We start from the raw sequence: 23551 nt of genomic DNA on the forward strand, positions 1-23551 counted from the left end.
AAGGTCAAGCTTAATTGTATGTGGCTCTGCCACAGGTCAGTCTGAGGCTTGACCCCATAGCCGCTCCCTACAGTTCCTGAGTAATCCCTTTTGTAGGAAACTGTAATCTAGTGAGTAAACTGGTTTCCTGAGTTTTGTAAGCTGCCCTAACAAATAAATTGAACCCAAGGAGCGGACAAGGGGAACCTCTGACTATAGTCCGTCAGCAGCACAGGTGACAACCTGGACTTCCAGTTGGAGTTGGCATCTGAAGGGGTGGGGATGGGGGCAGTCTTGTAAGACTGACCCCTACATCTGTGGGACCTGACACTCTTTTGGGGGATAGTGTGAGGATTGCATGGAATTGGAGGACACCCAGCTGGTATCCAAGACTTGCTTGGGGTGTGGGATGCACCTCTTCACCACACAATGGAATTGGGAGACAGAATGTTACCCCCTCTCTCTGCTGCTGGCAGTGGCTTCTTTTCTTTCATGGTTTCAGCTTCTGGGAGACAGCCTGCCCTCCCCGCAGTGGCCCCAGCCCCTCCTGGGCAGTCCCTGCCCTTTCTCGGTGGCTTCTGTGATTGCCTCACGGTCACACTTGGTCTTTCAGCAGTTCCAACATCTTTGTAATCTGTCATAGTAAACGTCCTCTTTTGCACTACTGATTGAGAATTCTACTTTAAAAAAATATCCTTTTATTGATTTCAGAGAGAGTAAGGGAGAGAGAAACATCAATGATGAGAATCATTGATCAGCTGCCTCCTGCACGCCCCCTACTGGAGATCAAGCCCAAATCCCAGGGCTGGTGCCCTGACCTCAAATCTAACTCTTGGTTCATGGGTCAACATTCAACCATTGAGCCACACGAGCCGGGCTCCTGACCCATTTTCCTAACTAAATCAACTCTTCAGGAGAGGGGAAGGCAAAGGAGAAACACTGCAAAAGTGTCTCTTCCTCCAGAAGAGAAGGAACGGAGTTGCTTTCCATTGTAAGTTTACATCCTCTGCACAACTCTGCAAACTGGCACAAATGGACACTTAAAAGTGAGATTATGTATAGAAAGTAAATTTACCCTTTTCTAGTCTACCCCGGTTTGGGACAGTTAAATTTCAACACCTTCATAAATGTCATTATGCATATGCATTTTCATGCTATTGACATTTAATTTTACGTCCGCTGTGTTTTTATGTACCATCGCAGAGCTGTCATTTGTAATCCTATTAGCAGCCCTTCGGCCCCTATTATCTCCTGTGGAATCGAGCTGAAGATAAAAAAAATCCCTTGCCCCTGACCCTCCCCTCTCTTTCTCCATCCTTCTCTCTTCTTCCCTTTGTTATTTTTTTCCTTCCCCCGCCCCCCTCCCCCCATTACTTTACACATTTACTGGCATCCTCTGGTCATTGTTCTAACCTGGGCACATAGCCAGGATAACGGCAACTATAACAAGATTAGTTCCAGTATAAGAGTGGAGGCGAAAGCCTGACACCAGTTTTAAAAAGCAAACAAAGCCTAATTTTGGGGGAAAGAGAACCCTGCAGCATAGATGCAGCCTTCTTCCTGTGCCTAGAGTTCTGCTATCCCCGCCATTCCTCTCTCAATACCTGCGCGTTCACTGCTTCCCCAAGGAGGCCACCTAACTCCCTTCCAGCTTGCCTCTCCGGCAGCGCCATGAGGCTGCCATGTTTCCAATCCAATGCCTCTTACTTTTACCTTTAATTGAATCTTAATCTTTTCCTTAAAGATATTTTTTTATTGACTTCAGAGCGAAAGGGAGAGGGAGAGAGAGATAGAAACATCAATGATGAGAGAGAATCATTGATCAGCTGGCTGCCTGCAGGCCCCACACTGAGGATCGAGCCGCAACCTGGGCCTGTGCCCCAATCGGGAATCGAACCGTGACCTCCTGGTTCATAGGTTGACGCTCAACCACGGAGCCACGCTAATCTTTAACATCTTGTTAACATAAAAACCATTGAAACCTGTAAAGAATTTTTGTGAGTTTATTTGAGCCAAACTGTCGACATATGCCGGGAAGCAGAACCTCAATGAATTGAGATAATGCTCCAGAGAATGGCAGGGTTACATTTGTATTTATACATTGCAATCAAAGGAGGGACGTAGGTGGGTTACATGAAATTCATCGGCGATAGATTAAGGAGGAGGGATAAAGCAAAGCAGGGGGAACCCCTGGGATTGAATAAAAAGTGAAATGATGGACACATACTTAGGTGGGTGCAGGATCAATTAACATGATAATGAAAGAATTTGTGGTATCTGTCCTGGCATCCAGCACATTTGGTTGTGCCCCAGGGGCTCCAGAAAAAAGGAAGTTACAAGTTACCCAGACATTTCAAGGCTATGTTATCATAGATGCAAAAAGACAGATAGGCTCAGTTAAGGTAAAGGTTGAGCTTGTCAGTGAAGAAACTGGCCTAGGACGTAACTGCCCACCATAACTGCTTTAGTTAAAGTTTAATTTCAGACCATCCTTTGTGGTGACTTTAGGTCTCTGAGTTTGCAAGACCACCACGCAGGCCTCCCCTGAGCTTGTCAGGTCAGCATGTGGCCCCTTTCGTCCACAATCTCATAATCCTACAGCTTTAGACTAAATCATAAAGGTGATTCCTATCAACCATTTCTATGTACCACAATGCAGAGCAAATACAACTACAGTACAATGAAAACTTGCATTTAGAACCTGGAGAAAGGAGGAACCATAGGATATGTACCATCTGTTGCTGGACAGAGTGAATGAAGCAAAGCAGAGTCTCATGGGCATCATTTAGTTGACTTGGTAGCGGTGAAAATTATACTGTTAACCACTCTGGCTCTCTGATGTTGCCTGCTGGGAACGTTGCTATTGTCAAAGGAATACCTAAAACAGTGGTTCTCAGCCTTCTGGCCCTTTAAATACAGTTCCTCATGTTGTGACCCAACCATAAAATTATTTTCGTTGCTACTTCATAACTGTAATGTTGCTACTGTTATGAATCGTCATGTAAATATCTGATACGCAGGATGGTCTTAGGCGACCCCTGTGAAAGGGTCGTTCAACCGCCAAAGGGGTCTGGACCCACAGGTTGAGAACCGCTGACCTAAAAGAACATTAGAGCAGCTGACCCTGTTTGGGGAGAGAGGAGTGGCATAATTCATTTGCAACTCACTTTTTGTTGAAAGTGTTGAGATGCAAAAATGACCTGAGGCTTTCTAAGGAATTAGGACATTCTGCCCATGGATTATAATAGATCACAGTCCTATTAATACAAGTTGGGTTTTTACTGGGCCTACAATCCTAATAGTTACCTGTCTATCAGTCTCATTTTAGGAGAACTCCCAAAAAGTAAACACCAAAGACTTGGTTATGTCTGTAGGGCTGTTAAGTTGAAACGCCGAGAATGGGGCTACACCTATAGATGTTCTGTTTGTCAGCAGTAACTCTGGGGCAACATATACCCAGTTTACCCTGACAAACTTCGTCTCAGGAGAAGATGAAGAAAGTTGGCTGGACTGGCAGAGAGCTCTTCTTCTCTGTCTTCTAAAACGTCCACCCACCCCCAAACTGAGTTCCAGTTCAGTCTATATTGCAAAGGCAGTGTCATCCTGGTTGCCAGGAAGGGAGCAGCATGCGGGGTGGCTCGGGGAGTCAGGAGTCCAAATCCTCCATTAATTTCTTCCCGTTCCAGTGGCCGGGATCTCCGTTTTCTGTCAGCATTTCAATTTTACACCCAAAGGGAAGTGAATCAGAGAACGAGACATCGGCACCTCAGTCCAGCAAACGATTACTTACTTGATTTGGATCTCAGCATTCTCAATTCCCAACTCTTCTTTCTCTATCCACAGCCGGCAAAATCTGATGGGAGCATGCAAATTTCTTGAGGGTACTCGGGAAAAATCAACATAACCTGATTGATCAGTCTAGGTCAGTGGTCGACAAACTGTGGCTCGCGAGCCACACGCGGCTCTTTGGCCCCTTGAGTGTGGCTCTTCCACAAAATACCGACTTCTGCGCATGGGCCACGAAGTTTCAATCGCCTGCACGTGGTATTGGAACAATATAAAGATTAGTATGGCCCCTATGCAAGGATGACACCTAAATTTGTGAAGTGTCCCCTATTACGTTGTTAATAAAAGGAATATAGGGTTGAAATAGGGTACCCAAAGAAAGGCTCTACTCCCACCACCACTAGGGCCTAGATCAGTGATGGCGAACCTATGACACGCGAACTCATTTTTTGGGTTGATTTTTCTTTGTTAAATGGCATTTAAATATATAAAATAAATATCAAAAATATAAGTCTTTGTTTTCCTATGGTTGCAAATATCAAAAAATTTCTATATGTGACACGGCACCAGAGTTAAGTTAGGGTTTTTCAAAATGCTAACACACCGAGCTCAAAAGGTTTGCCATCACTGGCCTAGATCCTGTGTCTCACTGGATGGTAGAGAAGTCACTGTGGTGCTACGCGGTCAGAACTTGCTGGAAACCAGTCCTCCAGGGTCCCGTGGAAAACTACCTGTTCGCAAAGAAGTATCTCAGGTATTCTGCAAGATACCATCCAGAGGGATGCTGGGTGCTGCTCGCCACAGGGCACTGCAGAAAATGGCCAATAGAGGGCACTAGAGAGACACTGCAGCCCTTTTCCTCCTGCAGTGTCTCTCTAGTGCCCTCTATTGGAAAGTCTTACTATTGTGCCAGCCGGGAAAGAAAAAGTATGTGAAGGGCCCAGATGCATTTTCACACAGCAGGTAAAAAAGGAGTAAATTTAGAGCTGAGTAAATTTGCTCCCCGTGTAGACCTTCCCAGTGAGAAAAGAATATGCAGAGACGCTAACAGGAGCCATCGGATCCATCCATGTGTCAGACATTCATTTTTCTGTTCAACAAGCATGTATGGGCTGAATGTGTTCCTCCAAAGGTCCTATGTGGAAACCCTCATCCCCAATGGTATTTGGAGATAGGGCCGGTGCTACCTGTGTAATCAGCCATTTTTCCAGTCTGTTGTGATGAGGGGTGTCAGAAGCACACGGTGACATAGAAATGCCATGAGATCAAAGTGGCCTGTAACTCTGCGGTTAGAGAGCAGCTGCCTGGAGAATAGCCAGGGCCCACAGTACTATACCTTAAGTTGAATGCCGGGATCTGGGGGTTTATAACCGCAGCACGACCTTGACCAATCTCTTCCCATGGTTCACCTTCGCTGAGCCTCTTACCTGGCTACTTTGGGGGCAATGATTAGCCTTAATCAAGACCCATGTGTGTGGCTTTCTGAAACCTGCAGGATTAAAATACCAGAGGATTGTCCAGTAATAAGATAAAAACGTAAGTATTTCTTAGCCTCAAGGATCTCAGATACAGGTGTCCCTCTGTAATATTTTGTCTTATTTACTGCCATGAAAGTAGCCTAGGTGACAATGCTAAGTCTTCCCAACTCCTCCTGGGTTCCCTCTACCTTGAAGGATGTCACTCATCATAGGTCACGTCAATAACACCGTGTTCTAGCCTGTACCTCTTGTGAAAAAATCTAAAAAGCTCTCCTATGTTTGAGCGTATCCTGAACTGGGGTACACACGACAGGTTCGGCCACCTAGAACTTAGTACATATTTAGCAGAGAGTAAGACATAGAATTCATCTACATTTAACCTTTTACATTTCAGTGAAGCTCCTTGGAAGCAGAACCAGTAACTCCATGGTGACCAGCATTTCTTTGGCCTAAATCAGGGTTCCTAAACCTCGACACTGTTGACATTTGGGGCATGGTAATTCTTTGTTGTGAGGGGGCTGTGCTGGGCATTGTAGAATAGTAAGCAGCATCCTTGGCCTCTACCTATATGTCCCTGGCCACTAGAAACCCCAGTTATGACAAATAATGTCTCTAGATATTACCAAACATTCCCCGAGAGGCCTACGTGAAGGTGTATTTTTGTGATAGATACTGCTGAATGACAATTTTAAAAGTTTATTGGTTTGTGTAAAAAAATTATCAGGATCAATATTTAAGAATAGACACAATAGGGTGGGGGGGCCATGGGGGGATAAGGACACATATGTAATACCTTAATAAAGAAATTTAAAAATAAATAAATGAGAAAAATATTTTTAAATTCAAAAAATCAAAATAAATGTGTTAAAGAAAAAGAAGACACAATAGATATTTTAATGAAAGCAATGGTCCTGCCATTCTTTATTTCTCACAATACATTTTTACAGAAGAAAGAAAAAAAAAACACCTGCACATTTTAAATTCTGATCATACAGTTGTTTTTTTGCAGTTGCATAAGGAAAGAATGAATCTCTTAATGACTTTTTAAAAAACTTCAATGCCTAAAGGTACAAATTACACACTCAGCATTCAGTCACTGGAGTAAGCTCACTTCCACATGAAAGACTGAGCACCCCATGAACGCAGTGAAGCGCCATCGTTGGAGCTGGATCTGTGACCGGGGTCTTAACATAGGGCCACAGACTCGGAACCCCACTTTCAGCCTACGTTCAAAGCCCGGGGGAAGGTACATGAAAGGAACAGCTCCACAGGCTTCGCAGGGTTGGAAGAGTTTAGCCTTGAAGAGAAACGTGACTCAGATTTCCCTTAGAAGCCCCTGGAAAAGTTGCATCTCAGGCGCTAGGAACAGCGTGAAACTTGTTAGTAGTCAACAGCTTCAAATATTGGTTTTCATTTTTTAAAACAATGAATTAGAAGATTTTTTTTTAATATAAAAGGTTAAAGGCACCGTGAAAGAATGAATATTTGCACTTGACCATTTTAGAACTCAAAACAATGCAGAAGGCAAAATCATGCAGGCGGCCAGCACCTGATGCGTCCTGGAGGTGGCAAACTTCTCGGAGGAATCCAGGAACAGGGTGCAGAATTGCTGCACCGAGCCCCACGGGTGACTTAAAGCTTTATGCAAAATACGGGATTTAAAGTTTTGACATTTTTTTCAAGTTTTAAAGATTTAAAGATGCCTTTTGGATGGCTCTAAATGAACAAAGATTTATTTCCTGGACAGTACTGATGCTCAGAAATTATTTTTTAGGGACTAAAAATAGACTTTCAGTCTGATGATTACCTCCCTCCTTTTGTGCTTTATTGGATGACTCATCCAAAGTGGAGGAAGAGGTTGTGAAACTAAACATCTGTTACTTGCTCACAGCTGTGAAGTCAACATCTACAAGGGGGAGGGAAAGCCCTCAACTTCACCGGCTTTAGGTCGTTCGAATTCCCTTGTAGTGGGGGACAGGGCCATAAGCAAGACTTTAAAGAGGAATGGATAGTTTACTATAGATATTTGGGACACCATGATTACGAGTACATTTATGTGTAAGAAACAAAAGTTTGGATGCGTCGTTAAAAAGTCAGATATGAAAAACAGTCAAACTATAAAATTAGGCAAGCACTGAACACAGTTACTTGAAGATCTAAGACTAAATGGGGGAGGAGGGAGGGAGGACAGTATGTGATGCCATGCCAAAATGTTCCGAAAATGTTGATAGAGTACAGCTTTAAAAAGTAGGGGGAGGATAGGGAGCGCAAATAAAAAATGTTTAATTGTCTTCATTAAATATTGGTGGTAGTTGTATTAGTATTGTTACTCTGAAACTGTTGCATGTGTAAGGTAATAAAAGAAATGAATATCTGTGTGATATTCTAATTTTATCGTGGCCCGTCTTGGAAAACCAGAATTCTCAGTATAGAAAAAATGGAAATATGGTTTAAAAAAAAAAGGATTAGGTTGTAGTACTCCATTTGATTTGAAAGTATCAAAATAAACTCATGGCCCGGCCAGTGTGGCCCAGTGGCTGAGCGTCCACCTATGAACCAGGAGGTCATGGTTCAATTCCCCATCAGGGCACAGGCCCGGGTTGGGGGCTCGATCCCCAGTGTGGGTGTGCAGGAGGCAGCCTATCAATCATTCTCTCTCATCACTGATGTTTCTCTCTCTCTCCCTCTCCCTTCTCTCTGAAATCAATAAAAATATATATTTTTAAAAATAAACTCATGAAGTGTTTTATCTTTAAAAGACAAAGCTATTTCTTAGCTCCCTTCCAGAAACAATGGGAAGTCTGGTTGCAATGAGCATAACCGTCCCGAGCAGAGCGTGGAAATGCCATTTCTCACTGAAAATGACCAGGCTCCTTGGCAAATGGCCGATTCCAGGTCTGGGGCAGGAAACATACAAGCTGGGCCTGGAATATTGTGAGACGGCAAGGAAGCCACCAAAGATTTCGAGAGTAGGTTCAAAAGGATTCAGAGGCAACGTGGTGAGACACCCAATGGCCAAAGACAGGGCTATCTGAGCTTCAGTAAGGGAATATTTAAAGTGGATTGAAGTCTATGCAATATGTGTGAATTCATAAGTTAGTTCACAATGCTGTTAAAAAGAGTGATCACTGGAAGAGGATAGGGAAAAGTTTATCTTAAAAATTGGTAAATAAAGGGAAAAATTCAAGTAGTTATTTTTCTTTTCCTGCATGAACATTACCACTGGTTAACCAAATCACAGATGTGGGGAAACATCTCTTTTACAAAAAATGTTCCAAGTAACACACAAAAAAGAAATGATAGCATTAGGATACTCTCCAACCCACAATAAATCACTGGATCTAGGCACCGAGTGTCAAGTTTAGCCGATGTCACAAAAAAAGACTGAACTGGACAGTCTTGCCAAAAGTCTGCTCAAACCTCTGGACCCATGTGTCAATGTCCAGAGGACAGAGGAACATGCTGAATTGTGCCATGAGCCTGCAATCAATACAATACAGACTGTGGGAAACTGTGAATCATAAGACCAGGTTCTCCAATTGGTAAATTTTAAGAAAAAGAAAGAACGGGGAAACGTGTAAAAAAGGGATGTAAACGATACATCTCATAACAATTTTAAATGAAGAAGATAAAAAACAGTGTGTAGAGATACACAAACACTAAAGAAGCACAAGGAAGTGATTACTACTGGAATCAATGTAATGGTTACTTTTGTGGGGTGGGGGACGAGCATTGTGAACGGTGACAGGACACGCAGAGGACATCCAGGGTGGCTGACAAGAGTGCTTGCCTATCATAACGTGATGAGCTATAATTTTGTTGGGTTTTCAGTATTTTTTTATAATTTTTCTAACGGCGGAAATAAAAATAACATCAAAGCCCTTTGGATTTTCCACTAAGAATTATGGATGTGAATACCTCTACTATCAATAACAGCTGACGGTTCTTAAGAACTTGCCTACATTACAGAAATATTCCTAAATAAGCTACAAACATTTGAAAAATAGGATATTAAATTCTTAGGTATGCAGTTATAAAAAGTAAAAGAATTAGGCATACATTCCTAACATGAAATTAATTTTGTTACATCATGTTATACAATTTGGTTAAATGGACTTCATCGACTTCCAAAATTTTCCTTCCCTACCATACAAAGTTATTCATGTTATTCTATTAGTGATTAGAACATGAGCACTTGCATGTCCACAATTGGTTTCACGTTCCATCTTTTTACATAGAACAAGGATTAGTTATCTTGCCCTACCATGATGCTGTTTATTAATAAGTAGCGTTACACATACTGTCATCCAGTTTGCAAATAAAGATCCTTCACCCACCAATCCCAGCCTTAGGTTCTCTTTCATAGTATATTAATGGCTAATGGAGACTCTTTGTTTACTGAGCATCTAAAAGGCTCACGGATGTAAAACAGATTTAAACCATCAAGATAAAAGCAGTTTTAAAATGCGAGAGAACTGTGTTGTACATTCCTGCCCATCAGACAGCGACAATTCCCCTCCAACTGTTCAAGCAGCATCTTAACAAATGGTGCAACTGTATGGTCTCCTTCCTTCTCCTTTTCACGACATTATGTGGTGTTTGAGTGACTCACATATTCCAGAAGTGACCGGTCTAATACCCTTCGGATAAGAGCTTCCTCAATTATATTAAAATCCTAGAATTAAGAAAAATAATTAGAAACATACAATCAGAGACAGTTTTCACAAACTGAGGGAGCCCTGAGTTCAGTGACCTGTCCAATCTTCCATAAAAAAACCCGTCAGGGAACCTAGCATTTTTGTTTGGGGCCAGTGCATTTTCTGTTTCATTTGCCTGCCTACAAAGAAACCAGGTATTGTCATAGTAAAATAGTCCTGATTTGGAATTTAAAGTTTTGAATCTGATCTAATGAGTAGTTTTTAGTCAACGCTACAAATACTGGTCAGAGAGCTAGGTTCCACATAACAGGTCATATAAAGTTAAGACATTTCCATAGGACTCAGCAATCTCAGCACAACTACTGAATATCTATCTGAAAACTGCTGAAAGCAAAACTCTCTTTCTCTTTGCCTTCCTGTGGTCAAAATGGCATTCAAAACTTCAAGTCAGCACATTCTGTAAACAAGACAAAAACTATCAAGAGCCCTGTCTTTGCAACTCATCTCCTCTTCCTTCAAAAACAAAACACAAAAAACAAACCTTGTAAATCTGTGTTGAAAGTCCATTCTGAAACATCTCTATATATAAAAGCCTAAGCGACCGTTCGACTGGTAGCTATGATGCACACTGACCACCAGGGGGCAGATGCTCAACGCACAGGCATGAAAACATGGAACAGAATGATGAATCTCAGAGGGAAGGGGGCAGGGGGGAGGGCGGGAAGAGATTAACCAAAGATCTTATATGCATACTAGAGGCCCGGTGCACGGATTCATGCACTGGTGGGGTCCCTTGGCCTGGCCTGTGGAGATCAGGCTGAATCCATGCACTGGGCCTCCGACATCCCCCGAGGGGTCCCAGATTGTGAGAGGGCACAGGCCAGGCCAAGGGACCCCACGAGTGCATGAATCCATGCACTGGGCCTCTAGTAAAACCATAAAGTCAAATAAATAAAATCCAAAGGAAAACCATAAAGAGTAGAAGAACAGCCAAAACCGGTTTGGCTCAGTGGATAGAGCGTAGGCCTGCGGACTGAAAGGTCCCAGGTTTGATTCCGGTTAAGGGCATGTACCTGGGTTGCAGGCACATCCCCAGTGGGAGATGTGCAGGAGGCAGCTGATCGATGTTTCTAACTATCTCTCTCCCTTTCTCTCCGTAAAAAATCAATAAAATATATTAAAAAAAAAAAAAGAGTAGAAGAACATAAGATCTGGGACTCGATACTGGTTGTTTCTTAGGCAATGTATTAACCTTTGAGCTTCAGATATTTCATACCTAAGTGAGGATAATAGAGTACTCCCTTGACAGTTGTTACAAGGAATAAAATGAGATAATATGCATGAAGTGCCTCCCATAGTACTTGGTAGCTGAGGAAACAAACAAACCAAAAAACACTGTTTTAGCCTCATTTCCATATCCAAGTGGGTGGAAAGTATTCTCATCAAAGTGGCTTCCTCCCGACCAGCCCTGGATTCATACTTTGAAAGATCTTGAGAAGAACGGACTGAATGTGAACAGCTAGAACAGGTGATGGCTTTTGGAACATCTGATGGAGCTAAACTAAAGAGGAAGCCCTCCCTACGTGCGGTGAAAAATGAGAACACATAGACCAGAGCCAGGCTCGGTGAGGCCTTGTGTCCTTGGGGGCCAAAGACGCTATTTGGGAGGCGGAGCAGAGCCCACAAAGCTCTGGTGTAGCCCATGCAGTCCTTCAAGTGGTCCTCCTATTCCCACCTATTCTCTCCCCTCCTCCAACTTGCCTGAGATCCCTGCCCACACTGTGCAAAGCACTTCCCCTGCATTCCCTCACTTACTCCTCTTTGGGGAGTAGTTGCTTTTTACTCCCTTCACTTAGCAAATCAACAGCGGCTCAAAGGTCAGTGGTCTGCCCAAGGTCACACTGTTGTGACAGAGCTGTTACTTAAATCCAGGCCAGAACCTAAATTCCTTGTGTTGAACCTGGATAATCACAGTGCGCAGATCAGAAAACAAGGGGAGAATTTTCAAATTAACCATTTTTAACAAATCTTTAACAGTTACTAAATTCTATCTTAAAATAGCATAAAAAACAATGTCAAATTATCTGCGAATTCAAATTTAGCCGTTAACATTCCTGTATTTAGATGAAAGTTAACAATAAAATATTATGTTTCAGAACATGGTTCTGAGTGATTCCCCCCCTTACAGGCTGAAAGGGACTCAGGATAACATATAACCCTCCCATGACAACACATGGACCAAAGCACAACAAAGGCTACATTAACTTTTTGCTTGTTATTCTAATTTCTGATCATGGGAAATACAGTCGTAAGCATTAGGACTACTCACGCAATACCTAACTTTTCTTGCATTTTAAAAAAAAGCCAACATAACGAGATTGGCCATGTGTTGGTAGTTATTGATGCGTAGGTGATGGTTCTATGGGAGGTTCATTATACTATTCTGTCTACTTTGTGTACGTTTAATATTTTTCATAATAAATTCATGTTTAAAAAAGTTCAATAAATACTGTATTTTATAAAATTTAAATTAAAAATAATGGCTATCTGCCTTACTACACAGATAATTTCATATCTGTGAACAGCCATTCAATGTACTATAAAAGCAACTGGCCCAGCTGGTGTAGCTCAGTGGTTGAGCATTGACCTATGAACCAGTGGGTCATGGTTCGATTCCAGTCAGAGCACATGCCTGGGTTGCAAGCTCAATCCCCAGTGGGGGTTGTGCAGGAGGCAGCTGATCAATGATTCTCTCTCATCAATTGATGTTTCTCTCACTCTCCCTTCCTCTCTGAAATCAATAAAAACTTATTTTTAAAAGTAAAATAAATAAAAGCAACTGGATGCAGAACAAACTCTCTGAGTCATTTCGTTATTGGTGTGATTTCATTTCATCATGTAGAAGTTCTCAGGTTCACAAAAACTATAACCATACATAGGGAGGGAGTAAAGTAGAAACTAAAGTAATTTGAAGGTGAAATCTGGCTCCTTATACAATGGATAATTATATGGATCACACAAAAAATAGTTTTGTGTAAGGCAGATAACTGCTTTAATATTAATAGCCAAATTTACAAAACACTCTATTTTTATGACTTCTTACTTTATACTTAACACTTTAGTTATATATGCATTTTTTCCTCCTTATTCGCTTGGATTAAAAAAGTAAGCTTAACACAGACAACATGAAGACAATGTAAAAATAAAACAAATACTTACTAAGAAATCCTCATAGAGCTGAGTGTGACTGACTTGCAAATGTCTTATTAAACTGCCACTGAAGCTGCTTGGGTTCTCAGTGGGTATTAAACGGCAGAGTGGGCAGAACTGGAAACAGACAAGACCAAGAGTTCAAGAAAGAATTTAAAATAATCACTAATGTCAGAATTAAAACATCAAATAGCCAACTGCTCAACCATAAGAAAAAATGAAATACTGCCATTTGTGACAACATGGATGGACCTTGAGAATATGCTAAGCAAAATAAGGCAGTCAGATAAAGCTAAGAACCATATGATTTCACTCATATGTGGGATATAAAACTGAAACTCATAGACACAGACACCAGCATGGTGGTTACCAGAGGGAAGGGGGGGTAGGAAAGGGTAAAGGGAGCCAAATATATGGCGACAGAAGATGATTTGACTTTGGGTGATGGGCCCACAATGCAATAAGGATCATGTATCGTAGAAATCTATACCTAAAACCTATATAATCTTATTAATCAATGTCATCCCAATAAATTTTAATTAAAAAAATAAATAACCACTCAATAAAGTGAAATTTAACTCGACAAATCTATTGGCCATACCTCAGTTTTATGTTTTAAAATTTCATAAACATTAAAACAACATTAAACACATAAAATTGCATTTATTCTTGTATATATTTCTTGTATACATATTACTGTATAGCTACTATTTTCATAGTTATTAACTGATTAATTAAATAATTGTACAGTTAGTAGATGCACTGTAATGTACTTGATTAGTTGCCTACCTCTTGAAATAAGTTTTTTGTATGTAGATATTTTATTATTACAAATGATATTATCTATAGTGTTTATCTTTTGGGGGGTTATATTCTTAGGATAAATGACCAGAAATGGAGATTCGTAGTCAAAGGTTATGAACATTTATGGTCCATAATATCTATTGCTCTAAAGTATTTTTATTACCACCAGCAATAAAGATTATAACACACCAGCATCAGTAATTAGTATTTACATGTATTTCCTAATTTAATAGCTATGAATAGCTCTTCAAAAAAAAACTTTCATTTTGAAATATCTATAAACTCACAAGAAATTGCAAAAATAATTCAGAAAGGTCCCATTTCCCATCACCTTGTTTTCCCAAATGGTAATATCTTATACAACTATAGCACATTATCAAAATCAGGAAGTTAGCAATTAACTAGACTACAGTTCTGCTTTAGGTTTCACCAGTTTTTGCATGAATTCAGTTGTGTGTGTGTGTGTGTGTGTGTGTGTGTGTGTGTGTGTAGTTCTATGAAATGTTATCACGCACATAGATCCATATGCCCATCAACAAAATCAGATACAGAAGTGTCCTGTCACTGCAGAGTAACTTCCTAGTGCTACCCCTCTACTACCTTCTCTCCCTACCCTGGTGTCCCCGATCTATTCCCCACCTCTACAATGTCATCATTCTGAGAATGTTAAATAAATCCAATTATCCAGCACTTAATCTTGTGAGATTGGCTCTTTACACTGAGCAGAATGACCTTGAGACTCATCCAAGTTGTTGCTTGCATCCATAGTTCCTTCCTTTTTATTGGTGGTGGTAAGTAGACCGCGATATGGATGTACCACAGTTTAACCATTTACTTTCTGAAGGACATTGGTTGTTTCCAGTTTGGGGCTGGTACAAATAACACTGTAATGAACATTTGTGTGCAGATAGTTGCATAGATGTTTTTATTTCTCTAGGATAAATTTCCAAAAATTTGATTGGTGGTCATATGGTGAGTGTTAGAGTTAACTTGGTAAAAAACAAACAAACAAAAAGCCTACCTCACTACTATACAGCAATAAAAATTATAAAAGCCACACCACAGCCCTAACTGGTTTGGCTCAGTGGATAGAGCATCGGCCTGCAGACTGAAAGGTCCCAGGTTCGATTCCGGTCAAGGGCATGTACCTTGGTTGCGGGCACATCCCCAGTAGGGGGTGTGCAGGAGGCAGCTGATCGATGTTTCTCTCTCATCGATGTTTCTAACTCTCTATCCCTCTCCCTTCCTCTCTGTAAAAAATCAATTAAAAAAAAAAAGTCACACCACAAAGTAGAACTGAAATGCCAGGTTGAAAAGAAAAAAAAGGCAGCACTCACTGTGAATGTAGGAAATGATGAGCAATATGTGTATTTAATGCACAAGCATGTGGATATATATGAAATAAAGTAACAGACTGATTAATAAAGATGAATGACTTCATGCTTTTCTTTTTTTGTTTTTATTTTATACTAGAGGCCTGGTGCATGAAATTCATGCACGGGTAGGGTACTCAGGCCTGGATGGCAATCAGGGCCAATCAGGGCCTTCCGGCTGCCGGCCGGGACTTCCTTTGTTCTGCGCCACCCTCTGGTGGTCAGCGCACATCATAGTGAGCAATTGAACTCCCAGTCTCACAGTCGAACACCCAAGGGGACACTTTGCATATTAGCCTTTTATAAAACAGATAATTTTCTACTTTTCATTTCTAGTGTATTTTCATAACTCTATTTGCATTATTTAAAAATGTTTTTAACCTAGGATGTGACCATGTTTATTATACTAAAGTTAGATCTTAACTGTGCATTTTGGATATTCTTAGTTGATTATGCCCAGGATTATCTGTAAGAGATAATGTCTAATTTCATAAATGAATGATTGAATGCACATTAGTAATTCTTATCAGTTTCAATTCAACACTTTCACATTTTGTTAATGTCATAGAATTACCATAACCTTGACAAATTATCCTATATAAAATATCTGTAAACAGAAGCCTATCAAATAAATTTTCTAATATATATTGAATTTAGACATTGCAGAAATGTATAGTGACAAAAAATCCTTACCACCGGTCTCCTTTCTGATCTGTGATGATTAATACAATGATCCAGCAAGCTGTCTTCATCCAGTTCCTTCTGACAAAATGGACACACACACCTGGAAATTGCATAGAATATGAATATCACTAAAATTATTGGCAATGAGAGTAGTCACTTAACTACAGAGGTAAACAATAGATCCAGTTTCCAGTCCTCATTCTTTCTGAATCGGTATAATTTTTTCCAATCCTGCCAAAACCGGTTTGGCTCAGTGGATAGAGCGTCGGCCTGCGGACTGAAGGGTCCCGGGTTCGATTCCGGTCGAGGGCATGTACCTGGGTTGCGGGCACATCCCCAATGGGAGATGTGCAGGAGGCAGCTGATCGATGTTTCTCTCTCATCGATGTTTCTAACTCTCTATCTCTCTCCCTTCCTCTCTGTAAAAAAATCAATAAAATATATTAAAAAAAATTTTTTTTTCTAATCCTGATAATGGTCTTGGTGCCTAAAGTCTTTCTCCTGAGGGATGTAAATGCGTGACCTTCTGGGGGCAGGGGAGAGAAACAGCTACAGGCCACCTGAAGCCCCACTCACTGAGCAACTGAGCACTAAGTCCACCCACCTGTCCCAGCGTTACTTTGTCACTTTTCCATCCTCCCTTTCCTAATCTTGATTTGGGTGTTATTTGTCCTCCAACTCTTCTAGCATATATATATATAGAGAGAGAGTGGAGCAAAAGTAGGTTTACAGTTGTTCGTATGGAAAATAATATAATAGTTAATAAGTAATAATACAAAAAAAACTCTGTGTGTTGCATACTCACAACTGTAAACCTATTTTCCCCTCCCTGTGTAACTACAAGTGTCAACTCACATAATTAGTATCAAGTGAAGAATGAAAAATGACCTTCAACTACCCTGTTAAGCCCTTACACTTGGGGGTATTTGTTCCTATATCTGTGCTGCCCAATACAGTAGCCATTAGCCATATGTGCCTGTTGGGCACTTGAAATATTGGTAGTCCAAATGAGATATGCCAAAGTATAAAATACACACGGAATTTCAAAGGCTTAATCTAAAAAGAATGTAAAATATCTCAATAACTTTTATATTGATTACATGTTGAAATAATAGTTTGGTTATATTTGGGTTAAGTAAAATATGTCAAAAATTGATTTTCCTTGCTACTAGAAAAGTTTAAATTACATTATGTGTTCTGCATTCTATTTCTATTGGCTAGTGCTGCCTTAAATTCTTAGGGACAATATGGAAACTTGGAATTTTTTGCTCACTTTCCATTATAGATATAACTTCCTACTTCCTAAGACTTGTATTCTAGACAAGCTGCCTGCGTAAGAAATTTAAAAATTTGAATCACGGAGTAAGTTATTCTATAAAGCAACGACTTCTATCTTAAATGCAAATATTAATCTAAACCCTTCTCATTTTCTGTCATTTTAATTCTTTACTATTTAATTCTAACTAGCAGAACAAATTTGACTTTAAATTAGCTTTTGATATTTTAATTTTTTATAAAACCTATCAACCTTGCAATCAAATACACACATACTTTCTCAAACCAGTTGCTATCCTTCTTTCCTATTGGCCCTTGCGGTCAATCTAACAGAATCTGGACTCTGCTTATAAATTTAAAATTTGTACTGTCATGGTATAAAACGAATTCTATAAAGCAAGTATGTTTGCAAAGCAGTGTCTAGTAAAACAAAAGGAATGGCAAGATCATTTAGACTTCCAGGTTAAAAAGTATAAGCTACATTTTGAGTGTGTTTTCTTAAAATAAGCAGAACTAACATTTTCCTTCAGGAGAGAGAAAGAAATCACACCCCTACTGAATCCCACTACTGGGTAACTGAGTTTATAAGCACATTTTATGGTTTCAAAGTCACCATTTCTTTATTTCGTTAGTAGAGAGAGAGAGACTCCAAACTTTGTAATTATTCTGGCTATCCGGACAATAATAACCCAGATTTCTTTTCTTCTTTTTTTTTAAAAGAAAAAAAAAAGGAGATCAATATTTTCCATTAAACCTACTAGCAACCCCCATCCATCTTCCAGCCCCCAAAGGTATAGAATACAGACGCCTGCGGAGGCCTGTACCTCCTTGTTAGAATATATATGGAGATGTATGGAGATGTGACTTCCTACTTTCTAAGGAGAAACCGGCAAAATGAGAGGGAGTGAACTGGGAACTGGGCAGTGGTGGTGGAAAAGTAAAGATGAATAACCTCTTTTTTTTTTTTTTTTTTAAGATGAATCACCTCTTAATCACGATCTACTTCAGGGCTCTATTAGTCAGAAAGCAGGGCCTCGCAGAAATGAGCAGTTCCGAATTGTTTGTGGATCTTCCTTAATATAAACCCGGCTGAGGACGTTTCCCTCATCTCTCCAATGCTCGGCTGGTTCCCTCCATGCAAAATCCATGATTATTGCTATTAACAACTGGTCACCGCCCGGCCAGCAAGGCTCAGTGGTTGAGCGTCAACCTATGAACTAGGACAGTGATGGCGAACCTTTGGAGCTCGGCGTGCCAGCATTTTGAAAAACCTGACTTAACTCTGGTGCCGTGTCACATAAAGAAATTTTTTGATATTTGCAACCATAGTAAAACAAAGACATATATTTTTGATATTTATTTTATATATTTAAATGCCATTTAACAAAGAAAAATCAAACAAAAAATGAGTTCGCGTGTCACCTCTGACGCGTGTCATAGGTTCGCCATCACTGAACTAGGAGATCACGGTTCAATTCCCGGTCAGGGCACATGCCTGGGTTTCAGGCTCGATCGCCCAGTGGGGCGTGCAAGAGGCACCCGATCAGTGATTCTCTCTCATCACTAATGTTTCTATCTCTCTCTTCCTCTCCCTTCCTCTTTGAAATCAATAAAAATATATTAAAAAACAAATGGTATTATGGTTAAGAGCCAATAACAGGTATTATGGTTAAGAGCCTGCCCATAACTACATGCATGTTTTCACAATAAAAATTTTAAATTTCCCGTTAAATTCTTTTTTTTTTCCCTTTTCTGTAACATAACATTAAAAATTTTTTCCAATTACAATTTACATTCAATATGACTTTGTATTAGTCCCAGCATTACGTTCTTTACAGACATATCGAAGTTAGCGCTAAACTATACCCGGTGGAAACAAACCTTGCTGCTGTCTCCCCGAGTTCTTGGAGCGGTCCATATTTATCTATGTACTTCTGACAGGTTCTTATGTGTGCCCTCATCTCGCTGAGGCAAACCTGCACAAAAGCAAATTCAAAATAAACTCACTGCTGAAAGCGAGCTCAGTGAAGCCTGTGTGACCCGGCTTCATGGCCACTTTCATTATTTCAAATAAGGTCAGAGTGGGGGTCAGCCGACTTTAAAAGGATGCATTCATGAAAACAGTACAACAAAGCTAGGGCAGTATCCAGAAACAGCACTACTTTTCAATTTCTCGAACACTTTGAAGACCCAAATGTTGAGTTACTGAATTTGGTTCTTCTAGAAAGCATTTATTTTTTAAGTGGAAAGACGTAGATGAACTGAAATTTACTTTTTGGGAATGCCATTACCTAAATTGGTGATGGAAAAGAAGCAAGTGGGAAAGAAAAAAGGGAGAGGAAAAAGAGAGGAAGAGAGAGAAAGGGGGGAAAAGTAAAAAAAAAAAAAAAAAAAGACAGAAAAGCATAATAAATGGATGGATTTTAGGAATATCCATAATAAGTAAAAAGAAGCCCTGTGCCTCCGGAAAAACTATGAATACCCTGGTTTTCGCATGTATCTAGTAGTAGGACATGAATTCACAATACACACCACACTTAATGGCCCCATTAAGAGCACACATGAAAGGCAGCTCTTGCCGTCCATTTTTATCAAGGCCAAAGAAAGAGCCCTTGTTCCTGCAGATATACATTCAGAGCCCTGACCATGAGGCATCTGTTGCTAAATAACACATGTTGTACTCAGTGCTTCGGCAGACACTGATAGGATCTGTGCTGAAGGGAGCTCTCACAGCTGTGGTAAGGTGGCCGACCCACCCTGCTTCACGCTGCCCACGCGACCGAAGTGAAACCTCAAACTTGAAACAGTTATAATTGCTTCACAAAAGACCAAAAATAAAAGCAAGTCCTCGCCTTACGAATATCTAAATAAAAGATGTAAAAACCGGGACTGATGTAGGTAGCCGCCTGGACACAGACTGTTACGCAGTCTTGAACACCCAACTTTGCCCACCAGTGCTCTCTCAACTCTTCCCTACTCGTGTTAAAGGTTTCCTTCTTCCTCTTTGTGTTCCTTCATCAACAAAGCGAAGGGCTCTTCACAGAAATTAGCAATCTGGGGACCATATACACTGACAAACGAACTGACAAGTTCACACAGTGCCCACTCTAGAGACAAAAGTATGTAAGACAACGTAAGAGATGACAGAAGACACATAAACCACTGTGGTTGGCCCGGCCAGCATGGCTCAGTGGTTGAGCATCAACCTATGAACCAGGGGGTCACGATTCGATTCCCAGTCAGGGCACATGCCCAGGTTGTGGGCTCGATCCCCAGTATGGGGCGTGCAGGAGGCAGCTGATCAGTGATTCTCTCTCATCATTGATGTTTCTATCTCTCTCCCTCTCCCTTCCTCTCTGAAATCAATAAAAACATATTTAAAAAATAAATAAACCACTGTGCTTGCTGTAAAGCTGCTTCTAATCTAATGGAAGGGGGAGAAAGATATGTACGTAGACAAGTAGGGAGGAAGCTGATATGGGCACTGGCATACGAAAGCCAGGCGTCATGGGGTGGAGCTGTGGCCTGGATTCTTTAGCGTAAGTAGCATCTAAGATGGCTATCGAAGGAATGGCAGTATTCCTGGCAGGACGAGAAACAGAAAACAGAAGAGATGGATACAAGAAATACCCCAAAGAGAAAATGCAAAATGCAGAAATGGGCGGGGGGCGGGGGGGGGGGCGCGGGAGGGAGAGGGGTAAAAAAGAAAGGGAATTTCCACTCAGAATAATTGAATGTTCTTGTTTCTGACGGACACCAAAGGTGGGATAAAGAACAGGATGATGAAATAATACCCTGAGTTTGACTTGGGACGTGTTACAATTTATACGATGAAAAAAATGTCCAAGTAAAAATAAGCACCAGTCTATTATGATGAGGTGAAATCTTTTGATTTTGAGTATTTCTCATGTTTGAAACCATGTGTTTACTCATTTACCTTTAAAACCATCCTGTGACACAAACATTACCTTTTTCCTTATTTTCCAGAGATAAACAAAAACTCAGATTAATAACTTGTCCCAAATCACAAAGAGTAAGTGAGAGAATTAGTGTTTGATGCTAGGATGTTTGACCTCAGAGACCATGCATGCATTCTGTAGCCAGGCAGCCATGAAGAGATTACTGAGTCTTACATAAATACCAGTACTTATTAAAAACAAAACTGCATTAAGCACTTACTATGTGCCAGCCACTTTTCAAAGTGCTGGGTACACAGTTGCCAATAAAACAGACACAGTCCTTACCTTCTTGGAACTTAAATCTGGTGGGAATAACTGATATTCAATTAAAAAATCATAAAAGCATAATAGTAAGGGGTGAAAATTGTTATAAAGGGGACACAGAGTGCTAAGAGAAAGTATAACAGGCTATAATTTAGGTTAACAATCAAGAAAGATTCTCTAAAGGAATTTAGACCTTCAGTACATAATCTCTCTTTTGAACTTTAGACTGGTATAGCCAAGTATCTCCTTAGTTCAAATTTTAACACATCTCAAATTCAACTCCGTGGATTCTGCTCCAAACCCGATCCCCATTTTAACACCTTCGCTACTCATCTCAGAAACCTTGCAGGCACTCTGACACTTTGCGCTCCCTCACCCCCACATGCAGTCAATCACCAATTTCCTTTGCTTCTCCCTCCTAAATACACCTTGAAAAAACGTCTTATTTCATACCTAACACTATCTCCCCAGCCCAGCTTCCTTACCTGATCCAATCGGCTTCACCAGTCCTTCCTCTGCCCCCTGCAAGCCACCATCCACGCACACGCTGGAGTAATATCCCCAAGTGTAACCCCGATCAAAGGCTTACCCTTCTTCTATGCGTCACTATTGCATTTGAGATACAATCTAGAATCTAGATAGAATCTTTTGCATGGCCCCAAGCCCTCACATGATCTAACCATGCTCGCTAGTATCAAAGAATGAAAACTGCAACAGGAGGAAGTGATGGAGAGAGAGAGAAACACTGCCAAGTCAAGGGCGTGGGTGCAAGTGTGCCACTGGATTTGCTAACAAAGCTCTCGTTGGTGCCTGCACTAGAGGAGCAGGAATGGAGGCCACATCCCAGGGGGTCACGGGAGTCAGGGGAAGAGAAGAGATGGAGGCAGCCAATGAAAGCGTTTGTGTGGAAAACGAGGCGATGGTAGGCATCCGGTGACTATTTTCTTGCCGCTTACACCTATGAAACTGGAGAAAGGCTGAGACAATCAACGTGAGGAAGTCGGGGTAGGGGGAGGTCAAAGGGCACAGGTGAACCGAGGAGCCGTGTACCACTTTTCTCAGCCCCGCAAGCCGGTGAGCACAGGGCCACTCACCAGGGTGCCGCACTCGGCGCAGTTCTGGAACTCTGATTTCATCCTTCTGGTCACATCCGTGGCTGGGACTCCTTCGGAAGGAAGGTACGCCCGGCAGTAAGGGCAGGTCCACTTGCTGCTCTTCAGACTGGTGGCAATACAGGAGCGGCAGAACCTGCCCGAAACACACCATGGATACATCACTTTCCCTGAAGGGTGTGACGAAGCCGCCACTGCGGGTTCACCTGTGGGAACTGCACTGTAGTGGCACCTTGTACACTGTGAGCTGTAGAACCACATGAAAGGTCCGTTTGCCCCCGGCGCTGGCCAGCCTCTTACCTCCCCCAGCAAGACCTGGCTGGGCTCACAGGTTCTCCCCACAGGCATTGCCCACATGTAAAAAAAGAACACCGACCACGTGGTCAGATGGCATTCTAGAAATGGAGTTAACACGATAACCCTAAGGATAGGTACTGTATTCTTTCTTCTCTTTCATCCTACTTTACCTACAATTTGGGGGAAATAGGTGTTTGCTCTGTAGAATTTTGAGTGTTAGCTAAGAAAATAGCAAGCTGAGGCCCGGTCAGCAGAGCTCAGTGGTTGAGCATCAAAACCAAGAGGTCACAGTTCGATTCCTGGTCAGGGCACATGCCCGGGTTTCGGGCTCGGTCCCCAGTGTGGGGTGTGCAGGAAGCAGCCAATCAATGATTCTCTCTCATCATTGATGTTTCTATCTCTCTCCCTCTCCCTTCCTCTCTGAAATCAATAAAAATAGATTTATTTTTATTTTTATTTTTATTTTTTTTTAAATATATTTTATTGATTTTTTACAGAGAGGAAGGGAGAGAGATAGAGAGTTAGAAACATCGATGAGAGAGAAACATCGATCAGCTGCCTCCTGCACACTCCCTACTGGGGATGTGCCCACAACCAAGGTACATGCCCTTGACCGGAATCGAACCTGGGACCTTTCAGTCCGCAGGCCGACGCTCTATCCACTGAGCCAAA

General features: G+C 41.2%; 1 protein-coding gene and 1 non-coding gene across 4 annotated transcripts; one reads left to right on the plus strand and one right to left on the minus strand.

Annotated features, from left to right (window-relative positions):
• Nucleotides 1–3994: 3994 nt before the first annotated feature.
• LOC111826652 lies at nucleotides 3995–4100 on the plus strand. The gene has a single exon (XR_002830006.1). It is a non-coding gene; the product is annotated as a U6 spliceosomal RNA (small nuclear RNA).
• Nucleotides 4101–6132: 2032 nt separating this feature from the next.
• RNF125 (ring finger protein 125) lies at nucleotides 6133–23170 on the minus strand. 3 transcript variants are annotated; one of them, XM_023756419.1, is made up of 6 exons: nucleotides 22815–23158; nucleotides 22565–22718; nucleotides 19129–19223; nucleotides 15982–16072; nucleotides 13121–13228; nucleotides 6133–6602 (listed from the first exon to the last, which is right to left on the minus strand). In XM_023756419.1, the coding sequence occupies exons 1-6, from the start codon at nucleotides 22937–22939 to the stop codon at nucleotides 6570–6572; spliced, it is 606 nt and encodes a 201-aa protein (XP_023612187.1). In that variant the 5' UTR covers nucleotides 22940–23158; the 3' UTR covers nucleotides 6133–6569. The 3 variants fall into 3 exon arrangements, with proteins under 3 accessions (XP_023612187.1, XP_023612186.1, XP_023612185.1); XM_023756418.1 differs by having other exon boundaries at nucleotides 6133–9918; nucleotides 22815–23150; XM_023756417.1 differs by lacking the exon at nucleotides 6133–6602 and adding an exon at nucleotides 11048–11269 and having other exon boundaries at nucleotides 22815–23170.
• Nucleotides 23171–23551: the final 381 nt, after the last annotated feature.

This window comes from Myotis lucifugus, unplaced genomic scaffold (genome assembly GCF_000147115.1).
Source record: "Myotis lucifugus unplaced genomic scaffold, Myoluc2.0 scaffold_93, whole genome shotgun sequence".
In the NCBI taxonomy this organism is placed as follows: Eukaryota; Metazoa; Chordata; class Mammalia; order Chiroptera; family Vespertilionidae; genus Myotis; species Myotis lucifugus.